The following is a 22817-nucleotide window of genomic DNA, read 5'->3' as shown; positions in this document are numbered from 1 at the left end:
ATATCCAGCTTGTGTACTCTTATCTTCTTCCTGCCAATACGACTCAGTGCTTTTAGTACCACTGTCCTCTCGCACAAGCAACCCTGACTTAACACGTCTCCAGTGCCTTCAGCCCATGCTCAAAGACGTTAAGCACTAAGATCCAATGGAGCGTAAGCTGGTGGAGGCACCAGCTGTTTGAACTGGTCAGCTTTGAGCGTGTGCCAGTTCCTGCACAGCAGTTGGCAGGCCAGCTGAAAGTGGAGTAAAGCTTTTAGGCAAGAGGGCTTTCTTTCACTGTGGCACGTACTGTTTATTAAAGAGCACAATATTAGGGGTACTTCACATCTGTCCTGTTAAATAAACACAAGGCCACTTTTGTGCTTTTACTTTTATTAACAAAAAATAAACATAAGAGTAAAAAAAGGTCTGCGTTGGGCAGACTTGATAATACACACAAGCATTTTTGCTAGAACGTTTGAAACTGAGTCACTATATTAACAGCAACAAAATAGCTGGAGACATTGGAAACAAAAATAAAAACAAATATAAAAACATAACATAAAGAGCAGTGGGGAGTTTTTACACTGAGGTTAATTTACTACAAATGGCATTCCTGCTGTTTGGACAGGGCTAGGGTTTCAGAATTCTGAACAGTAAGTCCATATTTAATAAAAAAATAGCCAATACATTCATCATTTCTTCTCTTGTTGTTGTCTAAGTTACATTACTGTTGCATGGTAACAGTTATAAGAGCAGACTGACATAATGCATTACCATTCAACAAAACCATGGCTGACATAAATAACAGTGGACATGATGTTCACTTTTAAGTTTCAAGTCTCTCCAAGTTAACTTTCATACCACAATCTTAAGAAGCCTACATCACTACATAATGCTAGAAACATTGAGAGCAAGTCATTTGTAGTAAATGGACTACAACATGTGAAACCCTGCGGTGGACCTTTACCAAGGTTATTCAGCAGGACTGTTCAACTGTTTATTCACCTTTTCTGCTTGGAACAATAAGCACAGCAAACATAGGTCAAGAAATAAATATAACCAAACATTTTTAAATGTGAAAATCAAAAAGTTGAACTTGAATTCTCTCAAACATTAAATGTTAAACAGCATGACAATGCAACTGAACTTTCATCACAGCCATGAAGGATTGTACTCATTTTCAGCATTTCATTTCCATGGGAGGTAGCATGTTAGACCTGCAAAGAGTTACAAGTGATACGCAAATGTTTAAATAGGAGCAACTGGCTTAGTAATTGTTGCATCCATAAGACACAATTGTAAGGAACATTTACCTTAGGCTGATTGCCCTTAATAACTTCAAGGTCCAGTGTGTAACATTCAGAGGTGCTGAGGGGGCGAGGGGGTTGTAAACAACTACACCACTATGTGCCACTAAATCCTACACACTGGTCCTTTATGTCTGTATTATGAAAAAAAACAACCTTTTTAACAGATATTTGTCCAATATACTGTAGACCACATTGGTAACTGCAATAATAACAGGCCATGTTACTCTCCCACTGGTGCACTACATTATAGTGTGTTAGAAACCATTGTTTTTAAACTGCTTATAAATATGGAAGGTGCGGAGTTAAAATAAAGTGTTTCCAAAGTTTGATCTACACCCTGCTCTGGACTCGTAAGTGAAGGCAATAATCTATACCACTGAGAGTATATATGATCTAAACACAATCAAAGAAAACATACATTTTTCCATCTGATTAGACCTGAATACAGTTAAAAGTAATTAAAAAGACAATCCACTACTTTTAAGTGATATGAAAATACATTTTAATATTGTATAATAAACTTTTAAATACAATAAAATGATAAAAGGAATAAAGGAAAGGAAATACAAATTGCTTCACTGTAATTATTCCAAACACCATAAATCCATTGTGAGTCAATGAATATATGATTTGGTAAGTTGATTCGTGTTTTGTCATGACTTGTATCTCAAACAGCAGCCATGGCACACAGGCAGAATGAAGGCCAGCCATAGAAGTATTAGGTTTTCAGACCAGGTCCAACCAGCCACCTACATTTCCACATTTAACCAACCAACCTTTAAACGCTTCAACACAACTTCCTGTTCATTTCTGCTCAACAATACCTTTAACAGACCCTGTTCTCTCCCTTTAACCGTAATATAATCTTTGAAATGTTCAACTTGCTCCTGAACTTCCACAGATCATGGCCATATTGTGAGTAATGAAGAAACAGAGTGAGAAAAGCCACACTGAATACAAAGACACTAGGTGGGAAGTTTAATTTTCCACATATTGAACATAAAACAAATACAAAAATAAGTATGTTAAACAGTTTTGAAGATCTCTCTTTTGGTAAACAAAATAAGAAATAAATAAAAACATCACAGTTGTCACAAGTCAGTTTTCTGAACTGGAGTCACTGGAGCTGCTGGTGACAGAATCTGAAGAACTGCTGCAGCTGACGTGACGAGATGCAGTTTGACCACTTTTCTCTGGATGAAGGGAAGAACAGACACAGATTAAATGCTACAGATGCTGATGACATTTCAATTTATTGGGCAATTTCAACAAAATTGAAAATAATTCAAAAGGAGGATCGCAGTGAGGCTTTATACTCACTTTGAAATTTCTTAAACTTCTTATAGAGACAAGACTTCACGTATTTCTCCAGCTCACGCAGAGTGGACGGCTTCAGTATCTCAAAGTCGATTTCGATCTCATCTGGGTTTGCGTCACACATTGTGGGCTCTAATGTTTGAATGATTTGCACCACGCGGCCCAGTTTAATGCCAGGTAACCGGTTAATGTCCAGGCTCAGCTGGTGCTTCTCGTCGTACGTCATCGGCAGACATTCATCATCTGAATCCCAGTCTTTACTTCTCTTCCATGACTGCCTGAAATTCAAGACAGAGCAGCTAAGATGTCTCCATATAGCAGTGACATAATGTGAAAAGAAGGGTTCTTCACTTCTGTAAAACATCCTACCTTGAGCTGGCATTTTGCCTGCTGTCCTCTTTTGTGTCCTTCACTTTTTTCTTCTTTGGTTTAATTACAGGGACTTCCGAGAGTGCAGTGAGCTGCTCATGAACAGCTTTTAGCTGGGTAGAAGGTCAACAGAAATGGGCTAGTGTGGTGGTACACAGTAGCATGAAAATGTGAGAAAAATAGCAGCGCTGAGAAATCAAAGAGGAGGTTGGAGCCAGAGAGTAGTTTCTGTGTTAGCAAGTTTGAAGGGGAAGCGACATAAAGAGTAAGAATGAAGACAAGGTAGTCTCATTGAGTGGTTTACTGTATGCAAGACCAAGTCGAGCTTAGCATGTGAAGCAACTGACGAGTCCGAGCAGGGAAGAAACACCTCATCTAATATACCTTACATTGCTGTATATTTAAGAGCCAGAAAATAAGGTGGCAGTTGTGTGTTTTAAATGTACATACTTATTGTTGAGTTCATGTTTTGGAGTGTATCTTGTGTATTTGTTGAGTTAAGAATAGAATCAGCTTTATTATCACATATACAATCATACACATCAGAGTGAAATGTGTCCTTTGCATTCAACCCATCCTAAGTACTGGGAGCAGTGGGCAGCACGGAGACTGACTCCATATCTAAGCTATTGCCTTGGTCAAGGGCACTGACTAAAGAAATGGACCTAATAGTGCACCTGGAGAAAACCCACATAGACACAGGGAGAGCACAGAAAGGCCCGGCCCAAGCAGGAATCAAACCCAAGACCTTCTTGCTGTGAGGCAACAATGCTAACCACCGTGCTGTAGCAAATGGACAGGCATTGCAAATTAGCTTAGCCTTTACAAGTTACGGTGCGTGGCATTTGTTTATGTTGGCCCGAAACAAATAAACAATTACATAAAAAATAAATAAAGTGCTGGTCAAGTCTCATAGCGCAGCATAGTTCTTTTAAAATATTGCTTGTGTGATCCTGTTGTGGTTTGAAGTAGCAGAAAGACATGTTATATAACAAGACCCTGGAGATCTGTGTAGAAACCCACCTGTTCTGCACCCACCTGTTCTTGCAACTCAGCAAGTCGGGTGGCACGCTCCTCTGATAAGTCTGATTTGTCGAAGTTGGACGAGCTGTTGACACTCATCCCACTAAAACCTGCGCTCCTCGCGGGCACAGGACTCACTGGGGAAATCAACTCCACCGGCTCATCTGGCATCTTTGCAAACCTCTTCTCGAACACGCCCTAAAGCAAACACAAGAAAGAAAGAAGGACTGAGGGGAAAAGAAAACTGAGCCTAAAGAACCAGTAAAACTATTTTCAACCCCTCAGTTATTAAATGCTACAACTCAAAACACACCTGAAGTTTTCTGGCCTTAGTGACGACTTCATGATGCTGAGGGTTGTATTTGTAGCAATTGGAAAAAATTAACCTTACGTCTGCAGCGAAGCCTTGTGCATCCTGGTACTCCCCTCCATCCATCTTTTTCTGGAATTAAAAAATATATCAAAGACAACATCACTCATGAAAACTAGATCATCCAGAGAGAAACTGTATTTGTGTATGTAAATGTACAGTTCATACTTGGACAGTGCTGAGATCCATGGGGTGTTTGATGATGTCATGGTAATCGTGTAGCTGCAGAGCCTCAGCGTCGACAGGCTTGTAGAAAGGCCACGCGTAGGCTGCATGTTTCTTGGACAGCATCTCCTTCAGGATATCGTTGCAGAACTTGAGCTGTTCGCTCAGCCTACTCTGTCCTTGTGGGAACTCCTTCTCTTCAGAGTCCTTCCTAGAGGGATTGACGGCTCGGCCTGAGTTTCTACGTTTCCTCTTGCTTTCCGAGAAATCACTCAAAGTGGTTATGGCCGCTGAGGACAAATCTGTGGCGGCCCCCTCCTTCCGCTTCATCCCCGTCTTCTTCATTGGCACAAAAAACACTAGAATCAGGTACAATTCTCCTTTTTTTTTTAAAATATGACAGCGGGTCAGAGACACAAATGGTGACTCACTTTTGGGGGGGTCTGTGATGAGTGTTTGGGCACTGAGGATGAGCTGGAGGGTGTGTGGCTGAGGCTGGGCTGAGATGTGGGTGTTGTAGTGGACGAAGAACATGTGGTCGCAGGTCCATTCTGCCCCCCTGTATACATACAGACAGTAAAAATAATACTTTTTTTGCGTTTAGATTTCTCTATTTTATTCCTAACAGCTTTACTGTTTGTGTATAATCTGAGATATTTTTTTCTGTGTTGCTCTGTGCTGATTTTTTTCTCCCTCTGATTTTGTGCAGGTGTCCACTCAAACATGTACACATAGAGAACCACCCACAATTACCACTTTAATAGCCATATACATTTCAAGTAGAAACCCAGCTTCTGCTAAATAAAACCCTACTAGAGAATCCACAGGGAAGACAGTTTATAGTTTGGAGCACTGAGCGGTGTCATTTCAAACAGAGAGAAAAAAGAGGAGTGGCAGCGGGTTACTGATGCAGTTAATCACCACCGGTGGCTGAGACTTGAGGGTGACATAAGGGTGAAATATGCAGCTCTTACTCACACAATAACACATACTAAGATTAATGACTTCAGTGACATTCACAATGTCCTGTAAAATGCTAACGGCTAAATTAAGGGAAAAAAATTCTTTAGGGGGATCTTAATGTAAACTTTTGACCATTTATACAATAGAATACAGACAGACAGCATTTAAACTGAAAGCAGAGCATGCACACACAGACTATTCTGAGTGTGTTTACATTCATTCATTCATGCTATCAGGAAGACGTGAAGAAACCTGCAGCATTGATACCTGTTCATTACCTGGAGTGCTACTTTTTTTGCCCTTTCCTTTTGCTGCATTAGGAAGAACCTCCACTTCCTTCTGTGGCATCTGGGCGACTTTTTGCAAGAAAATCTTTTCCAAGGCGAGGGCCATCAGCACTATGTCATCTGTAGGCTGGAGGACAGGGGGAAATGTATGAGGGCTTAGTCTTTTGTTAGTCCGACCAGCTCAGTGTATTTCTACTCACAAAGCCCCTCACCTTGTTATATATGTAGCAGTTGGTGAACATGGTGTTGAAGTCTTGCAAACATTCACTTGCACTCCAATAGTAGTTGTTCTCCAGTCGTTTCTTGATGGTTCCCAAGTCCATGGGAGATGTTATTATTGTATGATAATCCTGATCAAGAAAAAGAGTCAATGTGTCAGATGAATGCAGACTTGTTTTTTTGATTCTGTCCCACATCGACAAAAGAATCTGACAAAGTCTGACTCAAAACATGTTTTGCACAATTCATGCATTTCAGCACTTTTCAAAGCTTTCTCATTCCCGTTTATTATAATTTGGATCTTGTTTTGATAGTTTTGGCCAATGTTCCTATTGTGAAAACAACATGATACCCACCATGTTAATATGCTGAGATCTGGGAACACAGCCACACCGCTCAGATGAAGTCAGATGGAGCAAGAAACCTGAGCAGACAGGTTTTAAACAAACCCCCAAACTGATTTGGAACTTAAAAGCAAACACATAACGCTCACGCTCTGTTTTACCACCTTTCAACATAATTTTGACATAATCTGCCTAAAATGTTGGCTTGTTTACAACCTGTCTGACCACTCGTTTCTTATCCCGTCTGACTTTGTGTTAGTCATGTCTCCATGTTCCCTGACCTCAGCAATTATTTTAGTAAGTACATTGTTATCATAACTGATACAAATGCTAGCCAAAACCATGTAAATAACACCCAAGTTGTAATAAAGTGGAATTATTCTTTCATTAGCCATGCAGACAGTTTTGGTTTTATTTGCCCAGGTTGTGACATATCTGTCTCAGAGCTTTCCACATTGTCCCCGACAGAGGTGAAGGGAATTTAGTTGAATCTACTTCAATTCAACATCTCACGTCAAAACAGTGTCTCAAATACTCTGGATAATCCACTGCTTTAATTGGGACTAATTAAGTGCTACAGTAGGGACTACTTAAGAAATAGTCCCTATTAAATTAGTTAATTATTTTATTAAATTCCAGAACTAAAGCATCTAATTTAAAGCTACTTTAAATGATCATTAATTAAGTACTGGCATAGACATGTTAAAAAAGCAGTAATATAGTCTCAAGGTTATTTCTCCTAAATGTTGGGTTATTTGTTATGATTCATGAGTGGGTATGAGCTGTAAATGTTGGATGAGTATAATGCCACATTCTGGTGTCCCTATACTCACTGTGTGCAGGATTAAGAGGCAACCAACACCAAGCAAGAAACAAGAAACAGCGGTGAGCAAAACTTAAAGACAACACTATCAACAGCTGCGGTGAAAGAATAAAAAAAACAGGAAATTGAAGGATTTAGCAGCAGTTTTACTTCAGAAAAAGAAAAGAGACCAAGCGAGACACATATATGACATTTTAGACCACAGACGGTTACACGGTGGGGGTTGGTGTGTGAAAAGAAATCTCCTGGTTTAGGTTTCCGAAGCCTAAACGCCACTTTAATTTGTTTGTAAATAACATTGGTTTTTTTTTGTACATCGGAACCTAAAAAAATTTTAAACTATAAAATATAAACTACCCTTAACAGTGATATAGAAAGAGCAGATTTACAACTTTTCAAAGCCACTTTGGATGCCGCAGATGTGTGTTTGTTTCAGGATGTGTTTTTGACTTGCAAATCAGGGCTGGGGGTTAGCTAATGAAAACAAAAATGCTAATAAGCACTTAATGTTAGCAAACTACCCACTTGTTTGTTTAATTACCTTTTGAATACATAAATAACAGACTCCATTCTTTAACAAAAAAAAAAAAAAAACAAGAAACAAAAGCACTGCAAACTGCAGTGTGATGTGATAAATGCTGGATTTGAAGCACTGCTAAGAGTTTAATGAACATTTGCAAACTACTCACTGATAGTCCAAGAGCGACTGCATCAACAGGCTGGTAAAAAGGCCAGGCAAACTGGTGCCGCCACAGGGATTTAATCGCCACATTTTGCATGAACTGCAGCTGGTTGGTCCTCCGGCCCGGCTTGGTGGGGTTGGTCACCTCAGGAGGCGGGGGATTCACAAGCTGAGGAGGTTTGGGCTCTGCGTCTGCTGACATGATGGCGGCAGCTGGAAGTGACTGGTCTTCAACAGATGAACAACCTCTGTTGCTTTTTGTTATCTTCTGTAGTTTTCGTCTGTCAGCTCATCAAAGGCTCCGAGGGAACGCCAGCCCACTTCATTCATAGTTTTCATGCCAGACAATGCGATCTGTTGAGGTAAAAACTGAGTTATGGGGGGGCGTAAAAGATCAGAGATGACTCCTATGGTCCAGAAATCAAAGATATATAAAATAAGCAGCCTATACTGACAATGTCGCCAAATAGAACTGATCTACTTTCAAATTTGGATGCAACACTGGGGTGGTGGAAATAGACTCTCAAAAATAAAAGGTCACAAACTGCAATCTAAATTTCTACACATGCACAGACAAAAACATGTACCATAAATCATTATTTAAACTGAAAAGATGTTTAAGAACAGCTCACAACAGCTGATTTAGTCTGTCTATATTTACAGCTATGACACTGAGCCCTGTGTCCATGTTGGCATGTTTTACAGCTGCTGTGATTGATGAACTGTTTTTGTCTACTTTTGGAACAAACCAAGGAGTGTCTGTATCAGTGGTGAATGAAATGCTTGTTATACGTGTTCACATGTTGTTATTACATGTTATTTAAATGGTAAAATATCGAAATTGTAGCTGTCCCTGACTTGGGACAAATGTATGGCTAACACTGATTTTAATGTGCCTCATTGCAGATTATTAAATTAGTAGTATGGAGAGGTAGGCTAACGTTAGTATAAAATGTATGGTTAATTCTGAGGTGTTTTATTGTCACTCTGTAGCGTAAATGAGGGAAAAAAAACGTTGTCAAAGGTCAGATTTTACAGGAAGCACATGGCTTGTAAAACAGTTGACAGAGGTTTGGGCAGAGCAACTGTGTCACTTCAAATGTAAGCTCTATGTAGGTTTGTAGCAATAAATAAACCTAGTGGCTATAATATCTTGACATTATCAGTTTACAGGCGACACGTTAACGTAAAAGCTAACTTTTTACGCTGGACAGAGCAAAATAAAAGGTCAGGTTAATGTATTAAAGTAGTATAAATAACGCACCAAGTCTGCTGTAGAGAAAGCTATCGTTCAGCTATTTTAAACGCTAGGTTTATGTGGAAAGCCTCGCGAGGGTCATTAGCTTTACTTAGCTAAGTTAGCTGGCGAGCAAAATTCACGTGCACGGTGCCGTCAACCGATAAACACAACTCATTTCCATTAACCACCTAACCTACTTGAGAATGTGCACACAAAAAGTCAAGTCCGACAGTCCTGCATTGTTTTGAGGAGGTCAAGTTTCAGCACAAAGTTTCCACACAGAGCCTCGACGCAGCTAGCTCCCTGCTCACGTTGACTGTTATCGTCTCAAAACGGCAACGTAACGTTACATAGATTTGTTTCGCGGGGAATGATGGGAGAATCCCGGCGAACAAATATAGAGTTATATACCCCAAACAAACAGGAAAGGCTGGTGAACTTTTTTTTACTGAGTGGTTTTGTTAAGAAGGCACCTTGGTACCAGGCGGCTCTGTTTCAGAAGCGGTTACATTCCGCACAGATACCCGAGTATGAAGCCTCGTTGACTCCACAGTGAACCGTCGGTCCAACTTCGAAACTGAAAACTTTGTTACTAAAACAAACCTGCTGCACAGAGGACGCTCTCCTTCCTCCTTAGCTTCAATGGCGGATCGTAAACCAAGGTACACCGCCACCTACTGTGTTGGAGTGTGTAGGGACATACCATTCACTGCTTATGCGCCATACAGATATATTCTAATCATTTTGTTAATATATAATGAAACAGTGACAGAAGGGAAATGTGTCGATGATTCAGGCTATATTATTATTATTGTTATTATTATTATTATTGCACCTATACAGCATACTAGTTTGCTTTATAGTACCCTTGTGTAGTAATGTAGTACCCTGAGGTGGTCAGATATTTTTGACACAATAATGTAACGTTACCTTTATCATTTCATAGCAAGTCTCAAACGAAAAACAACATGTCTGCAGGGCAAACAGCCCCCAACCTAAACTTGTATCACTGTCACTTGGGGAATTCGTATTGGTAGTTATTTATTCAGTGTCTCCCAGACATACTGTATTTAAAGTATGGCTAAGGAAATAAATGTGCATTAGAAGTCATATTAACGCACATTTTTTTCATCAGATAAACTGGAAAACCACTAATAAAACTACTCACTACCATACGGCATTGAATATATTTGCTTTGGAGGCTTAATGTCCCTCACCCTTATCCGTTACTTCTGATGGTAACACGCATGCGCAAACGAGCACCACCACAGCACATTCCCCGCTTCTCCGCGCAGGCACACATCCTTCAGCAAGCCAATTGATTTATGAGTTCTCCATGATCGTCTGAACAAATAAAACGTGCGTTTCTCTGTCCAATCTTTACCAGCAGTAACAATCTGACCGCGACGCTGCGGCCACTGCCAGTGAGTATCGTCTTTCTTACTGATTCCTCATTGTTTGAATGGAGGCCCCCTCCGTGGCAGATCAGCCAGTTTGTCAACAGCATCAACGCTGTGAAAGCAGACGGATACCTGATCAGACTAACCGTAGCTCTCTTTAAAAAAACCCCAGTGGATTTAACATTGCGTGTTTATCCCTGGCTGTCTGGCGTCAATCCTTAATGCTGAAATAAACAACGTTACAGTACGCTGCTAGCTTCTGTCAGAGACTCCTCAGCGAAGGCCCTTTGTTTGATAGTTCCTCATTTCCTCTTTATTGCATTTAAACATGAATAGACGTTAACGTGTTTGTGATTAATACCATGTAGTTTTTACAGCCGTAGCTGAGCGTATGAAACGTTTCTGTGTAGTCCTTTTAACCGCGACAAGGCTAGCTGACGCTAGCTAACGTTAGCCAGCCAGCTAACTGCTAGCTGAAATAGCTAACGTTACAGTTACAGTTGCGGCTTTTTAACAAACAAACATTAGAAAAACAACCGCAGCCTGTGCCAGTAGATTTAATCACAGCATTTAGTGATTGTTACAGCACCATAGCCAGTGGTTGTATGGCTTTGAATTGTCTAAAATAGCTGCTATAGTTAATATGGCTAGCTTAAAAGGCAGTTTGATCATTTTGTGAATTAGCTAAATGTGACACATGCTCTATAGTATATTTGCAATCACTTGAACTTCCTGATTCCATGCAGTAGTACAGTTTGAATACTTATAAAGAGCGACCAATGCCATTAATGAATGTAACTGCTGGTTTGCACATTGTGTAATCTAAGTTGTTGTTGTTGTGTTGTGACACAGGCACACAGCTGTATCCAATGCTAACCTTTAATGTCAGACACTGCTGTGCTGTTTCACAATCTGAACTCCTGTCCGTATCGGCTTCTTCTTCTGCGTCAGGATCTTGCTCAATAGATGCTCATTTCCTCACCATGGCAACAGAAGATAAGAAACCAGAGACTGACACAAAACCTCCAGTTGTACCATCAGCATCCGCCAGCCAAAGCAAGGTTTGTATTTCTCCTGCAGCTTCCCAACTTCACTCGTGGGTTTCTTTCATGGTAATTGTTGGCAGTGTGAGGGAATATACAGAGGGGGGGTTTGGAGACATTTCTGTTTTTTCCTTGTCTTCGAATCGCTGAATAAATGTGCATCCATTTGTCACACACCGCGAGGAGATGATTGAATGTCACGTTTTGTTTTCCTCTACAGTCTGCACCTGCCAAGCCAAACTACAGCCTGAAATTCACATTAGCGGGACACACTAAAGCCGTCTCCTCCGTCAAGTTCAGCCCGAGCGGAGAATGGCTCGCCAGCTCATGTGAGTTATATTTCCATTTCCTCTGTCCATGTTCCCTTCAAACCACATATGGGCCACGGTGAATCAGGACTGCAGCTAACGATTATTTTCATTATCGGTCAATCTGCCAGTTATTTTCTAGATTAATTATTTAGTCTATGAAATGTTAAAAAAACAGTGAAAAAGTGGCATTCACAATTTCTCCAAGCACCAGGTTATGTCTTCAATATGCTTGCTTTGTCCAAAACCTTAAGATATATTATTTACTGCCATATATGAGAAAGAAAGTCAGTAAATCTTCACATCCGAGAAGCTGAAACCAGAGAATGTTTGCTGTTCTGCTTGAGAAATGACTGAAACGATGAACGAATCATCAGAATAGCTGAATATTCTGTCGACCTATAATGCCGTATTGTTTACAGCAGCAAGACTTTAGCAAAACACTGATGACATATTTATTTTCTCTTTGCAGCCGCTGATAAACTCATCAAAATCTGGGGAGCTTATGATGGCAAGTTTGAGAAAACCATATCCGGACACAAACTTGTGAGTCTGACAGATTCTCATTTTCACTGCTGCAGTGTTTCTGCTTTCTGTTTTGAAAGATGGGATGGGGCTGTGTTTACCCATATGAAGTAGTAGCAGCAGCTTTTAAACAGATGATCAAAGATGGGGTTGGGACTTTTCCACAGGATTTTGGATTATGCATGTTTTGTTCAGCAGGATAATCTTCACAAATGAAAACCTTTTTGATGGTTTTTGAAGCATGTATGTGGCCACCGGAAGTAAAAAGCTAACGTTTGGCTATAAACAAACTACAACACCGTCGCATGACTTCAGTGTCACCGCTGAACTTCCAGCTTTAAATCTTGTAATCAGAATGTACAAGTTGGAAAGTTTGAGTTAGAATAGTTTGAAAGAGCACGAGTATAAACACAGGACTGTAAAGGAGGACTGGTGAGCAGCTCTCCGTGTTCGATGTGTTGACTTTGCTGACAACCTCTGTAGCTTTGTTTATTTACTTGTTAGCAAATGGCTGTTTTGAGACAAAAAAGCTTCAAAATTCACTGTTGGGGTATTTACTGACGTATTTGATGTCATAGAACAAAAGGTGACAACCACAGACTTTATTTCAGGCTTCTAACCAAAAACCCATTCAAAAGAACCCGCTGACTTTGAGACGAGGGAACCAGAACTTTTATGACTCATTCCTACTAGAAATAAAGAACATGCGTAACATGTGTTCTTGCATCAATTCAATTGTAATGACTCTGTCACAGGAATTGACTTTGGAGCGAGCCGTGGTTCTTTTTACTCGTATTTACATTGGGTCCAGTTTTGCCATCCCAATCAAAGCCATGCTGTTCCTAACTGTCCCCCATGCATCTGCAGGGTATATCTGACGTGGCCTGGTCCTCCGACTCCAACCTCCTGGTGTCTGCATCTGACGACAAAACCCTGAAGATCTGGGACGTCAGCTCGGTAAGAGCAGACGAACACTGCACCGCTCTCGTGTTCGAACTCGTGTGACATTTCCTCACCATCGCACTGACTATCTCACTTCAGTGATATGAGTTATTGAATCACAGAACATGCGGTAAAGGGCAGAATGTGATTGTTAGGGCTGACAGTGTCTTGTAGCATTATACATTCATGAAGTAAGAAAATGAAATCCATGCACAATTTTAAGATTCATATCTGCCGTTCCTGCTGTAAAAGTTTAATCACCATTAAAGCTGCACTTACCTGCAGCTCTAACACCGTCTGCGCTTCCAGTCTTGTTTTATTTTGTTATGTCTAAGAATGTGACATTTCAACTCGTCTTTCTTTCATCTAGGGAAAATGCTTAAAAACTCTAAAAGGTCACAGCAACTACGTCTTCTGCTGCAACTTCAACCCCCAGTCCAATCTTATCGTTTCAGGATCGGTGAGTACCGAGCTTTTGGCATCCAACAAGCGGCGAATGGGAAACAGATGTCAGACCTCTGCCAAAGCATTATACGCATGTCACGCGTCGTTTTGTGTGAGGGGGGGAAAAATATAAAAGGTGTGTTTTTTTTTTCTCTTTGTTTCCAGTTTGACGAGAGCGTAAGGATATGGGACGTGAAGACCGGGAAATGTTTGAAAACGTTGCCGGCTCACTCCGATCCTGTCTCGGCCGTAAGTTTGTTTTCATTCTTCAAATCTGAAGAATCTTCTGGATTTTAAAGGTTGACAAGGTGCCAGTAACGTGATTCTGTGTCCCTGCGTGCAGGTCCATTTCAACAGAGACGGCTCCCTGATCGTGTCCAGTAGCTATGACGGCCTTTGGTGAGAACCATTTCTATTCATCATCTTTGATTTGGCTGTTGTTTTTGGACCACTAGGGGCAGCTACAGTGACTCAGTTTGTGTAATATAGTATCTTAAAGCATCTCGACACTGTGAAAACCAACTACAACTCACTTTATTAGAACTGTGTATCGACTGTAGCGCGGCTGCTGTCTGCGTGTGTGACAGCTGTTGTGGCTCTGGTTGGCCTGGCAGCGCTCCTCACGGTACATATTTGTGCCGTCGTGCTCAATCTTTCTTCCATGAAGGAATAAATGCCCCGCTGCATATTTGTCATCGCTGTCTTTCACTGCTGCCTCTTTTTATTTATTTTCTATCTTGATTGCGTAACAGCTCTTTGAAACCTTTTACACAAACACTTCCCATGTGAAAGTCAAACTGAAGGATTTGTTGAAAGGTGTAGCGGTTGTGGATGACTTGCGTCTTAACTTCTGCGTCCAGTTCTGTTCACATGATTTTTGTTTATTCGCTGTCATAACCCTTGATAAACAATGGTGTTCTTTTGTTTTTTTTACACTCTCAGCCGAATCTGGGACACAGCATCGGGGCAGTGTTTAAAGACGCTCATAGGTAAGATTACACTGACACTGTTGCATTTACTACAGATCATAAAATGTGTGAAAAAGACTAGCCTGCATTAGGTATTTTGGTATGATTGTTGTTGATTGTTTGTGTGCTGACGGTGCCTCTGTCGCTGTGTTTATTAGACGATGACAACCCTCCCGTGTCGTTTGTGAAGTTTTCCCCCAACGGGAAATACATCCTGGCAGCTACACTGGATAAGTGAGTATTACGTTCTGTTCCTGCAGGAGAGTGAACTCAGTGCTGCTCTCTATTATAAACTGCTCACTGTGTTGTTCATCAGCCCTCTTTTACCAGTCCTTCACCAGCAGGTGGCGGCGTGGTGCTAGAAAAGGCTGTCCTCAGCTGCAGTTTTATATAAAGATGAAATGAATACGATTTATTGTTTTTACACAGTTGTTTTGCAGGAAGTTGTTTAACACATGAACTGCTGTGTTTGTGCTCACTTTTCAGCACGCTGAAGCTGTGGGACTACAGCAAAGGAAAGGTACGACAACTCAGTTTGAAATAGGATGTTATTTTATAATTCATTATTGGAGCAGTGTATATGAATGTAAACATATAGATGTAACACATATAAAGACTCAGATACTCCACTGGCATCTTATTGCTGATAATGGTCATTGATGTCCTTTAATGTTCTAGGGTTTTTTTGCATTAGGGGATAACAAAATGCTATTTGTTTACTTGTAAATACCTACATACTTCTGTTGTTGATGCTTCTGCTTCAGCAGATATTTAACTCTTCATTGTTCTCCCAACATTTCAGTGCTTGAAAACGTACACCGGCCATAAAAATGAGAAGTACTGCATATTTGCAAATTTCTCCGTCACCGGCGGGAAGGTAAGAGCTCTCGTTACTATGAGCGTGTGCGAGTGTGAACAGTTGCTCTTTAATGTAACGCACGCGATATGTTTGTTTAGTCCTATAAGTTTCATTGTTTTAATAAACGTCCTCCTGCTCAGTTTGTACATTCATGCATTACGCTTCTGAAATGCATGGTGCGTACAGCCAAGTGTAACCCGGCGTCCGCTCTCTTGCAGTGGATTGTGTCGGGCTCCGAGGACAACATGGTTTATATCTGGAACCTGCAGACGAAGGAGATCGTGCAGAAACTGCAGGGCCACACAGGTAGAGGAAGACGCGCTTCGGGACATTACTTTGTGTTTGAAAGCACACATTTAAGTCTTACTAAGCTTAAACACACACACAGACACGCCTGCTGCAGGGTCAGCTGTCTGTCAGTAAGCACTGGGTTAAAGATTATGCAGATCTGTATAAGGATCAGAGACTAAACTCATTTTGAAGACGTGTGTGTGTGTGTGTGTGTGTGTGTGTGTGTGTGTGTGTGTGTGTGTGTGTGTGTGTGTGTGTGTGTGTGTGTGTGTGTGTGTGTGTGTGTGTGTGTGTGTGTGTGTGTGTGTGTGTGTGTGTGTATAAACTGTATTGTGGGTGTAATGTGTTTATAAAACTTCGATGTCGTTCTCAGAACCGTTTTCAGTTTTCCTTCTCGTCTCCTCTTTTCAGACGTCGTCATATCGACCGCCTGCCACCCAACAGAGAACATCATCGCATCTGCGGCTTTAGAAAATGACAAAACCATCAAGCTATGGAAAAGCGACTGCTAAGCCCTTTCGGATCTTCCAGGCCATTCATATTTCCTTTTTTTTTTATTTTATATATATAATTTTTTTTCTACGTTTTGTTGTAAGAAAAGAGGACTTGTTTTCTAACAGAGAGCTCCTGCGGGACGCGGAGGGGCTTTCAGGTAATGAAATTCAGCACGGAGAACCAAATGAGACACATCAGCCCGGAGTATCAGCCCAGAGTCAGTGCAGCAGTGGGCGTGTGTTAACGCGTGCCGGGGTATCAATGTAACAACACTGATACCCTGGTTCTGGTGCTTCAGTATTTTTGACACTGCATCAACTTTGGGCCATACCGACTCACACACATGGCATTTCTGTTCTCGTACAATAAATGTAATGGTTATTTGGCCTTTCTGTGATTTCTTTTGCCTTTTTCATTTGTCTGTATAATCGTGTAGCACCGTCTGAATGACATCAAGCCTTCAGTAAAAACAAAACAAAAAAAAGATATCTAAAGGATCCATTTGTTATTTATTCAGGTGGCACCACTATTAGTGTTTTTTTTCTCCTTAATATCAAATGCCAGATCAGTGAAGCGCTGTGTGCCATAACCAGATGTGTTATTAGGGCAACGAACCAGCATTTTAAGTGCATGAACAAAGTCAAAGATGCCTCAAGAGGATGTGATTCATGATGTCACTATTAATTGTTTGAAAGCTACAAAAAAAACTTTACTTTTACAGTCCTACTGGAGCGTTGAGTTAAAACCCCCTCCTGTTAAAAAAAAAAGTCTAATTTTAACATTTTACAGCTTACAACTGTGACCAAATGCAGTTTTGTGTTCTAGGATTTGTACATATTATAATGACATGTAATGTGATTTGACTGTTTCAGCTGTGTTTTCTTTTATTACGTTCTCTTCTGTTTGATTAGCTCATACTGTAGTTCTGCACACGAAGCCAGCAGCGTCTGTTCTCTGTAGTCAACCTGGATTTTGTGGAATATATGTTTGCATTTGACAGCTATTACCTGCGTCTTAATAAAACCAGTTTTTGTATGTTTCACGTTTGCCGCGTCGTCATGCCTCTGCGTGCACGGAATCAAGTGGCATCAGTCGATCTCACTTTTAAGTTTTTTAATAACCTTTTTTTTTCTGTCCATGAAAGATAGAACATCAGAACAACCCACAAAGAACAGATGACAAAATTCCATCTCCTTTTAAAAACAGACAAAAATATAATGAAAGAAGACGTCCCCGTCTTGCAGCGACAGGCTGAAAATGGCAAAGTAAAGGCGACAGCTACCAAGGTGCCAAAGCCGACGACTCCTCTCACCTTAAATTTTCAATCTGAAAATTGTCTCTTGCCTCATTGAATAAGCTTTTCCACAACGTATACAACAGCCCACAGAAGAAAAGGGAAAGAACAGAGTACACAAGCAAGGGATAAAATTACCTTTGTACAAAAATAGATCTTTTTTCAAGTGTTTTTTTTTTTTCCTTTCTTTTTTTTTTTCTCCACTTGAATGTTTTTTACGGTCAATGCAACAAAGAAAGCAGTGATTGTGTCACAAGCTCAGCTTTTCCTGATTACACTTTTTGAACATACAATTGCCAAGCAACACATACATTTTGGAGGGTTTAAAGTCTTCACCTTTCTTTTCTTTTTTTTGAGGTCCCATAATCTGCTGAGAAGAAGCTGGTTCTTTTGAGTTTAGAGCTGCTGCGATTCTTGCTGGTTGATCAGGATCGATTTTATAAAGTCGAGGTGGAAAATGCAAAAACCCTCAGAAACTTGTGAAAAAAAGCCCACCGTAAAACTCTAGTTGAACACCTGGCGCGGAACAGTTTGGTCTGAAAGACTTGTCTCCCTCTTTCACCGTTGGAAATACTCAAGGAACAGATCTGTCGATATATATTTATAAATATATACACATATACATATTAACAAAATATAGCTTTATGTTATAAAGCATTCGTGTAGGTAATCATTCTACGTGGGCGATCCTTTCTTTATCCCGACAAGGAGATCCTTGTCAGTTCATTTCTTGCAGGGGAGTGAGCTCGCACTTCATCCACTTTATGGCTTAAGATACCTGCGGTCACCAATCACAGTAAACTAAAGAGGGGGAGACATCAGACTTCATAGAACAGGAGGATATTCATTTTAAAGTTGGGTCACAGTGGAAAAACAAACTTATTTGCTTGAGAACTGCTTTTCTTGATTAAAATTGGCAATATTCCTCTTAGAAAAAGAAAAAAAAAAGTTTCTCTTTGCCAAAATGCTGAAGTTGAAAAACAATGAAAAATTTCCTTTTTTTTTGTTTTGACAAGCATATTTTTTCCAGGATATAAATACTGTAAACTGAGCTCAAACTGGCAGTTAATACTGTCACCTGGATAGTTTGTGATAATACAGGCCACCTCAGTGATAATAAAACAATAAAGCCAATAGGTCATACTGAAGTTATTGCTGCTTCTTTCAGTTTTAACAAGCACAGACACTGAGGTTTTGTCTGATCGAGAGGAACGTCGATGATAACGCTGTGAGAAAGTGCCATCCTTTTGTCTCATTAAATACTTGTACAAAAAAAAATTCAAGTAATGTTGCAGTGCTGCTTCTCTTCCACTAGAGGGAGCCCACAGCTCTGAAAACAGCCGCCACGTCCCTTGCTTATCCGCGTCTTACCCAAACTGCTCCCTGACTGCAGAGGAAATATTGTACAGTATGTGACGTTTCAAAGCCGGCATCCTCAACCAACTCTTTGCTTGTTTTTCCTCAGAAGTAAAGAGATCATTGGGTGTCGGTTGCACAGAGGTGGTCGATGTAGCATTGATGTCTCGGTGTGCATCAACACTTCTATGGAGTTTTGACAGTGCCACCAGATACAATTTTCAGACTTAATTGACCCTAACCTTGAATTAAATTGAAAAAAGGAATAATAAATTAAGCTCTGAGGGCGGATTACAAACCAATAGCTGGCTAATAAAAGCTCCTGTTGCTGCGGTGTAGTTTGGACTTCATTAAAGTGACACTTTAATGAAAGCAATCACAAAATGGAAACTATATGTTAAAACAAGACAATTGTTAAAAAGGTAATACAATTCCTAATTAACCAATTATTTGTGCGTGTTTTTTTTATTAAATACAAGTCAAAATTATATTTTGTTGAATTTGTTGAACTTAAACACTAAAAATGTGATTATTGTAGTGGCACACTCAAGACTCCATACACCTCAGACCATTAACCCTCTGAGTTTATCAAAGGATCATCAAACAAAGTGTTCAAGGTTTGTTTGTTTTTTTCCTTTTAGGTCCAGATAGTGTCAAGGTGCTCATTAAAGAGTGGTGAATATTCAGATATAGAAAGAAAATCCTTGATTTCCTTGTTTTGTTTTTTTTCCTCATATCATACCCAGCAATAGCTATTATTTAACATGACCTTAATCTCCGCTATGCTCCACCTTTCCATAAAACACTTTGGAATGAGGGCTGATAGCTGGTTGTTTGCTGTGTGTGTGTATGTGAACAGTGGGCGGGGGAAAAAATAAAAAACGGTACTCCAGGCCAGGAAAATATTACAGCAGACCCACATCTCACAAACACTTGTTTTTAAAAAGGTATCAGACCTGTTTTAGGCCGTACTAACATGCACCAGCTCTCTGGACAATCTTTGGAAATGCACTTGATGCATAGTTTTGCAGCAGCTGCAGCATTTAGAGAAAAAGGACAGGAGAAAAAACAAAAAAGTAGAATATGGGCATAAAGCATATTTATACACAACATGGAGATATTTAACATTTCAGTTTGACTTGAACGACACTTGTTTGTCCAGAGAAGTGCAGAGAGAGCAAGTGTGTGTGTCCCTCTGAGGAGAAAAACAATTGGGGCGTTCCTGATTGGGCCCCGGGCCAAATTCCACCTCAGAGGTCGATTACATCAACATCAGCTCTCCGTTTAGGAACCCGACTCCGCTGTCATGAGGTTAAGTGCCAAGTAACAAACAAACAAACAAATAATGGCTCTGCTGCAATGACGAGCGCTTCTCCCGCATACTGTAAATGCTTAAAATGAGTGTCGAGAGCTGAAGGTCGGAGGGATGGAAACAGAGGTAATTGTGCATCGCTGCTGTTAAAATCAAAAGTGAAATAACGTCAATACTGAATACGGTTGTAACTTTCTGTACTGTACAGGTAGATATGAGGTGTTTAAAAAATAATAATAAAAAGCTAACACCCGCTGCGTCGAGCAGAGGGATTTCTGAGTGTGGAGGTGTAAATGGTGTGCTGAAATTCACATGAAATGAGAACTGGAGAGGTCGGAGAAGGGTCGGAGAAGAGTCGGAGAAGGGACGGAGAAGGGTCGGAGAAGGAGCTCAGAGGCCGGTGAAGAGGCCAGCCGTCCGAGTTTGTCGCGATCACCTGTAAGGTTGCGACACAGGCCAAAGGTTTGAGACAGGATGACAAAAGTTGTTCCTGGCGCCTTGCTGGTAGCCTTTCAGAGCATCATGTAGCATAAAGCTAACGTGTGGCTAATCTACAGCAGCCTGCGTCTTCTTGCGTGCAGACGGACTGCACAGATTGTACATAACAAGCTCTCCCAACTCTTGTTCAACCAATTAACATTAACTGAAAGGCTGATTAGTGAACTAATATGTCGTCCCCCCCGGTGTTGCACAGTGCTAATAGAGTAAGACATGGTTGTATTTGTTGGAATTGGGCAGAGACCTGAGGTTTTCTTTTTTTTTTTTTTTTTTTTTCTTGAGCACTTACAGTCTTGTTAACCCACCTCTTGAGTTCTACTCCAGAAAGCTCACACCTCAAAAACAGCTAGTGCAAGACCTGACGTGTTCAGTCAAGTCAGGCAGGAGTTCCTTTAAGTAGACGTGTTGCCCCCCCGGCCCGCTGTTCCCTCTCCGAAGTTAAGTTCAGTCCTGAAAGAGAGAGAGAGAGGGAGAGGGTTCAGGTCCAAGTCCAGACAGCCTGACGCTCTCTCCCAGTCCACGATTGTCCCGATCACAACGCCGAGTGTCCGAATGTGACATCACCGCTGGTTTTTTTAAGTTTTTTTTTTTTAAGCATAACTGTGGGTGTTAAAACCTGATCATCTCTGCTTTTTCTTGTCGAGGTGCAGGAAAAGCAAGGATGAAAACAATGGCTCAATACGTTTCTTTTGTCCTCTGTCCGACCTTATTTCAGTCCACTGTTGTCACTCGTGTTGCAGTGTGATTTTCATATATATATATATTTCTTATTTATATATTTTTACAAGGTATAAAACAGACCCATAGACATGAAGAATTCACTGTTTTAAAACACATCAAGGGGAGCCGAGGAGAGAAGCGAGGGAGGGACAGGTTCTCCATCCAAAGTCATCACGTGATCAGTCCCTTGCTGGAGAGGAGATTTTTTTTTTTTTTTAAAAACGACCCCCGCTCCTGATCCAGGGCTGAGTGGGAGACACGGGTAAGGAGGGATGGGGGAGGAGGAGGGGGAGGGGGAGAGCTCAACCCCCTACACTATTATGTCATTTGATGTGGGGCTTCTAGCATCTCCATGAGGAAGGTGTCAATGGGCGTGTCGCCAATGAGCTTGAAGAAAAACAAGTGCTCCAGACACTTGAGGCCGATGGAGCGGAGCGCCGGTAACCGCAGCAACAGCTTGGCAAATCTGTCACAACACACAGGACAAAAATTAGACACCAAGACAGTGTCACACATCCAAGAGGAAGAGGAAGAGGAAGAGATGGGGTGATGATGCTGAAGAAAAACACTGATACCACAGGGCCTTTAATATAATGCGCAGCAGCCACATGTGGGGCCACTTCGCACTTAACTAATGGAATTGTTCTAAGTAACTTTTGTTTTTGTTTGCTGATTTCAGACAGCAGGCGCTATCCGAAACTTTTTGTTTTTACCACTGGATAACATTTTTGTGAATGAAATATGCCCACAACACCTATACACATACAGACATTTAGGGGTCATGCAAATGATCCAATCTCACAAACGTCCACCTACTCCTGAACAGCTGGCGTTTATCAGGCTGAAACAATCGATTTACAACAATTTCGTGCTGTTAGGAGAATTTAGTCATGCGACTTGGAACCCCTCATACAGGCAAACCAAAAAAGGAAGACCGATTTTGGATAAGAATCAAAAAATGTTGCATGAGGCCATTTTCTTTACTTATTTTCAGACCTATCTGGCATCCAAGCAGCTAATTGTCAGGAGAGTGCAGTGAGGTTACAACAAACAAACAGATGGGAAATGAATTATAATATTCTGAAAGAGATTGCTGAAAAACTGTTTTGCTTTAATCTCTCAACTTTTTTCCTCACTAATGTAATATGCAATTTGTTCATCAAAAACGCCTGAAGAGAGTGACAAGAAAATTTGTATGAAGAGAGTGAGGAAGAGTGGGGCTCGCAACTCATACATAAAATTACTTTGAAATGATCTGATGCACACAA

The 22817-nt window shown here is 40.8% G+C and overlaps 3 protein-coding genes across 12 annotated transcripts in view; 1 reads left to right on the top strand and 2 right to left on the bottom strand.

Annotated features, from left to right (window-relative positions):
- Window positions 1-1770: 1770 nt before the first annotated feature.
- Window positions 1771-9787, bottom strand: LOC127370607 (bromodomain-containing protein 3). Of its 9 annotated transcripts, none has more exons than XM_051412822.1 (11): window positions 9698-9787; window positions 7862-8208; window positions 5999-6136; window positions 5778-5913; window positions 4968-5095; window positions 4540-4875; window positions 4315-4443; window positions 4002-4199; window positions 2979-3091; window positions 2613-2887; window positions 1771-2485 (listed from the first exon to the last, which is right to left on the bottom strand). In XM_051412822.1, the coding sequence occupies exons 2-11, from the start codon at window positions 8054-8056 to the stop codon at window positions 2391-2393; spliced, it is 1743 nt and encodes a 580-aa protein (XP_051268782.1). In that variant the 5' UTR covers window positions 8057-8208; window positions 9698-9787; the 3' UTR covers window positions 1771-2390. The 9 variants fall into 9 exon arrangements, with proteins under 9 accessions (XP_051268782.1, XP_051268784.1, XP_051268783.1 ...); XM_051412824.1 differs by having other exon boundaries at window positions 9619-9707; XM_051412823.1 differs by having other exon boundaries at window positions 9576-9704.
- Window positions 9788-10342: 555 nt separating this feature from the next.
- On the top strand, window positions 10343-17409 carry wdr5 (WD repeat domain 5). Its single transcript, XM_051412147.1, has 14 exons — window positions 10343-10518; window positions 11446-11555; window positions 11758-11866; window positions 12318-12391; window positions 13238-13327; window positions 13683-13772; window positions 13922-14005; window positions 14100-14155; window positions 14699-14745; window positions 14883-14958; window positions 15211-15244; window positions 15527-15601; window positions 15802-15889; window positions 16286-17409. The coding sequence occupies exons 2-14, from the start codon at window positions 11478-11480 to the stop codon at window positions 16384-16386; spliced, it is 1002 nt and encodes a 333-aa protein (XP_051268107.1). The 5' UTR covers window positions 10343-10518; window positions 11446-11477; the 3' UTR covers window positions 16387-17409.
- Window positions 17410-17467: 58 nt separating this feature from the next.
- Window positions 17468-22817, bottom strand: part of rxraa (retinoid X receptor, alpha a) — a 104192-nt gene continuing 98842 nt past the window's right edge. For both annotated transcript variants that reach the window (XM_051412145.1, XM_051412146.1), the window contains exon 11: window positions 17468-22015. In XM_051412145.1, the coding sequence (XP_051268105.1) occupies window positions 21868-22015 (148 nt within the window). In that variant the 3' untranslated portion in view covers window positions 17468-21867. The remainder of the gene's footprint in view (window positions 22016-22817) is intronic.

Source organism: Dicentrarchus labrax, unplaced genomic scaffold (assembly GCF_905237075.1).
Source record: "Dicentrarchus labrax unplaced genomic scaffold, dlabrax2021, whole genome shotgun sequence".
Classification (NCBI taxonomy): Eukaryota; Metazoa; Chordata; class Actinopteri; family Moronidae; genus Dicentrarchus; species Dicentrarchus labrax.
Note: the sequence above shows the minus strand (reverse complement) of the source record. Positions and strands in the feature narration are given on the sequence as shown.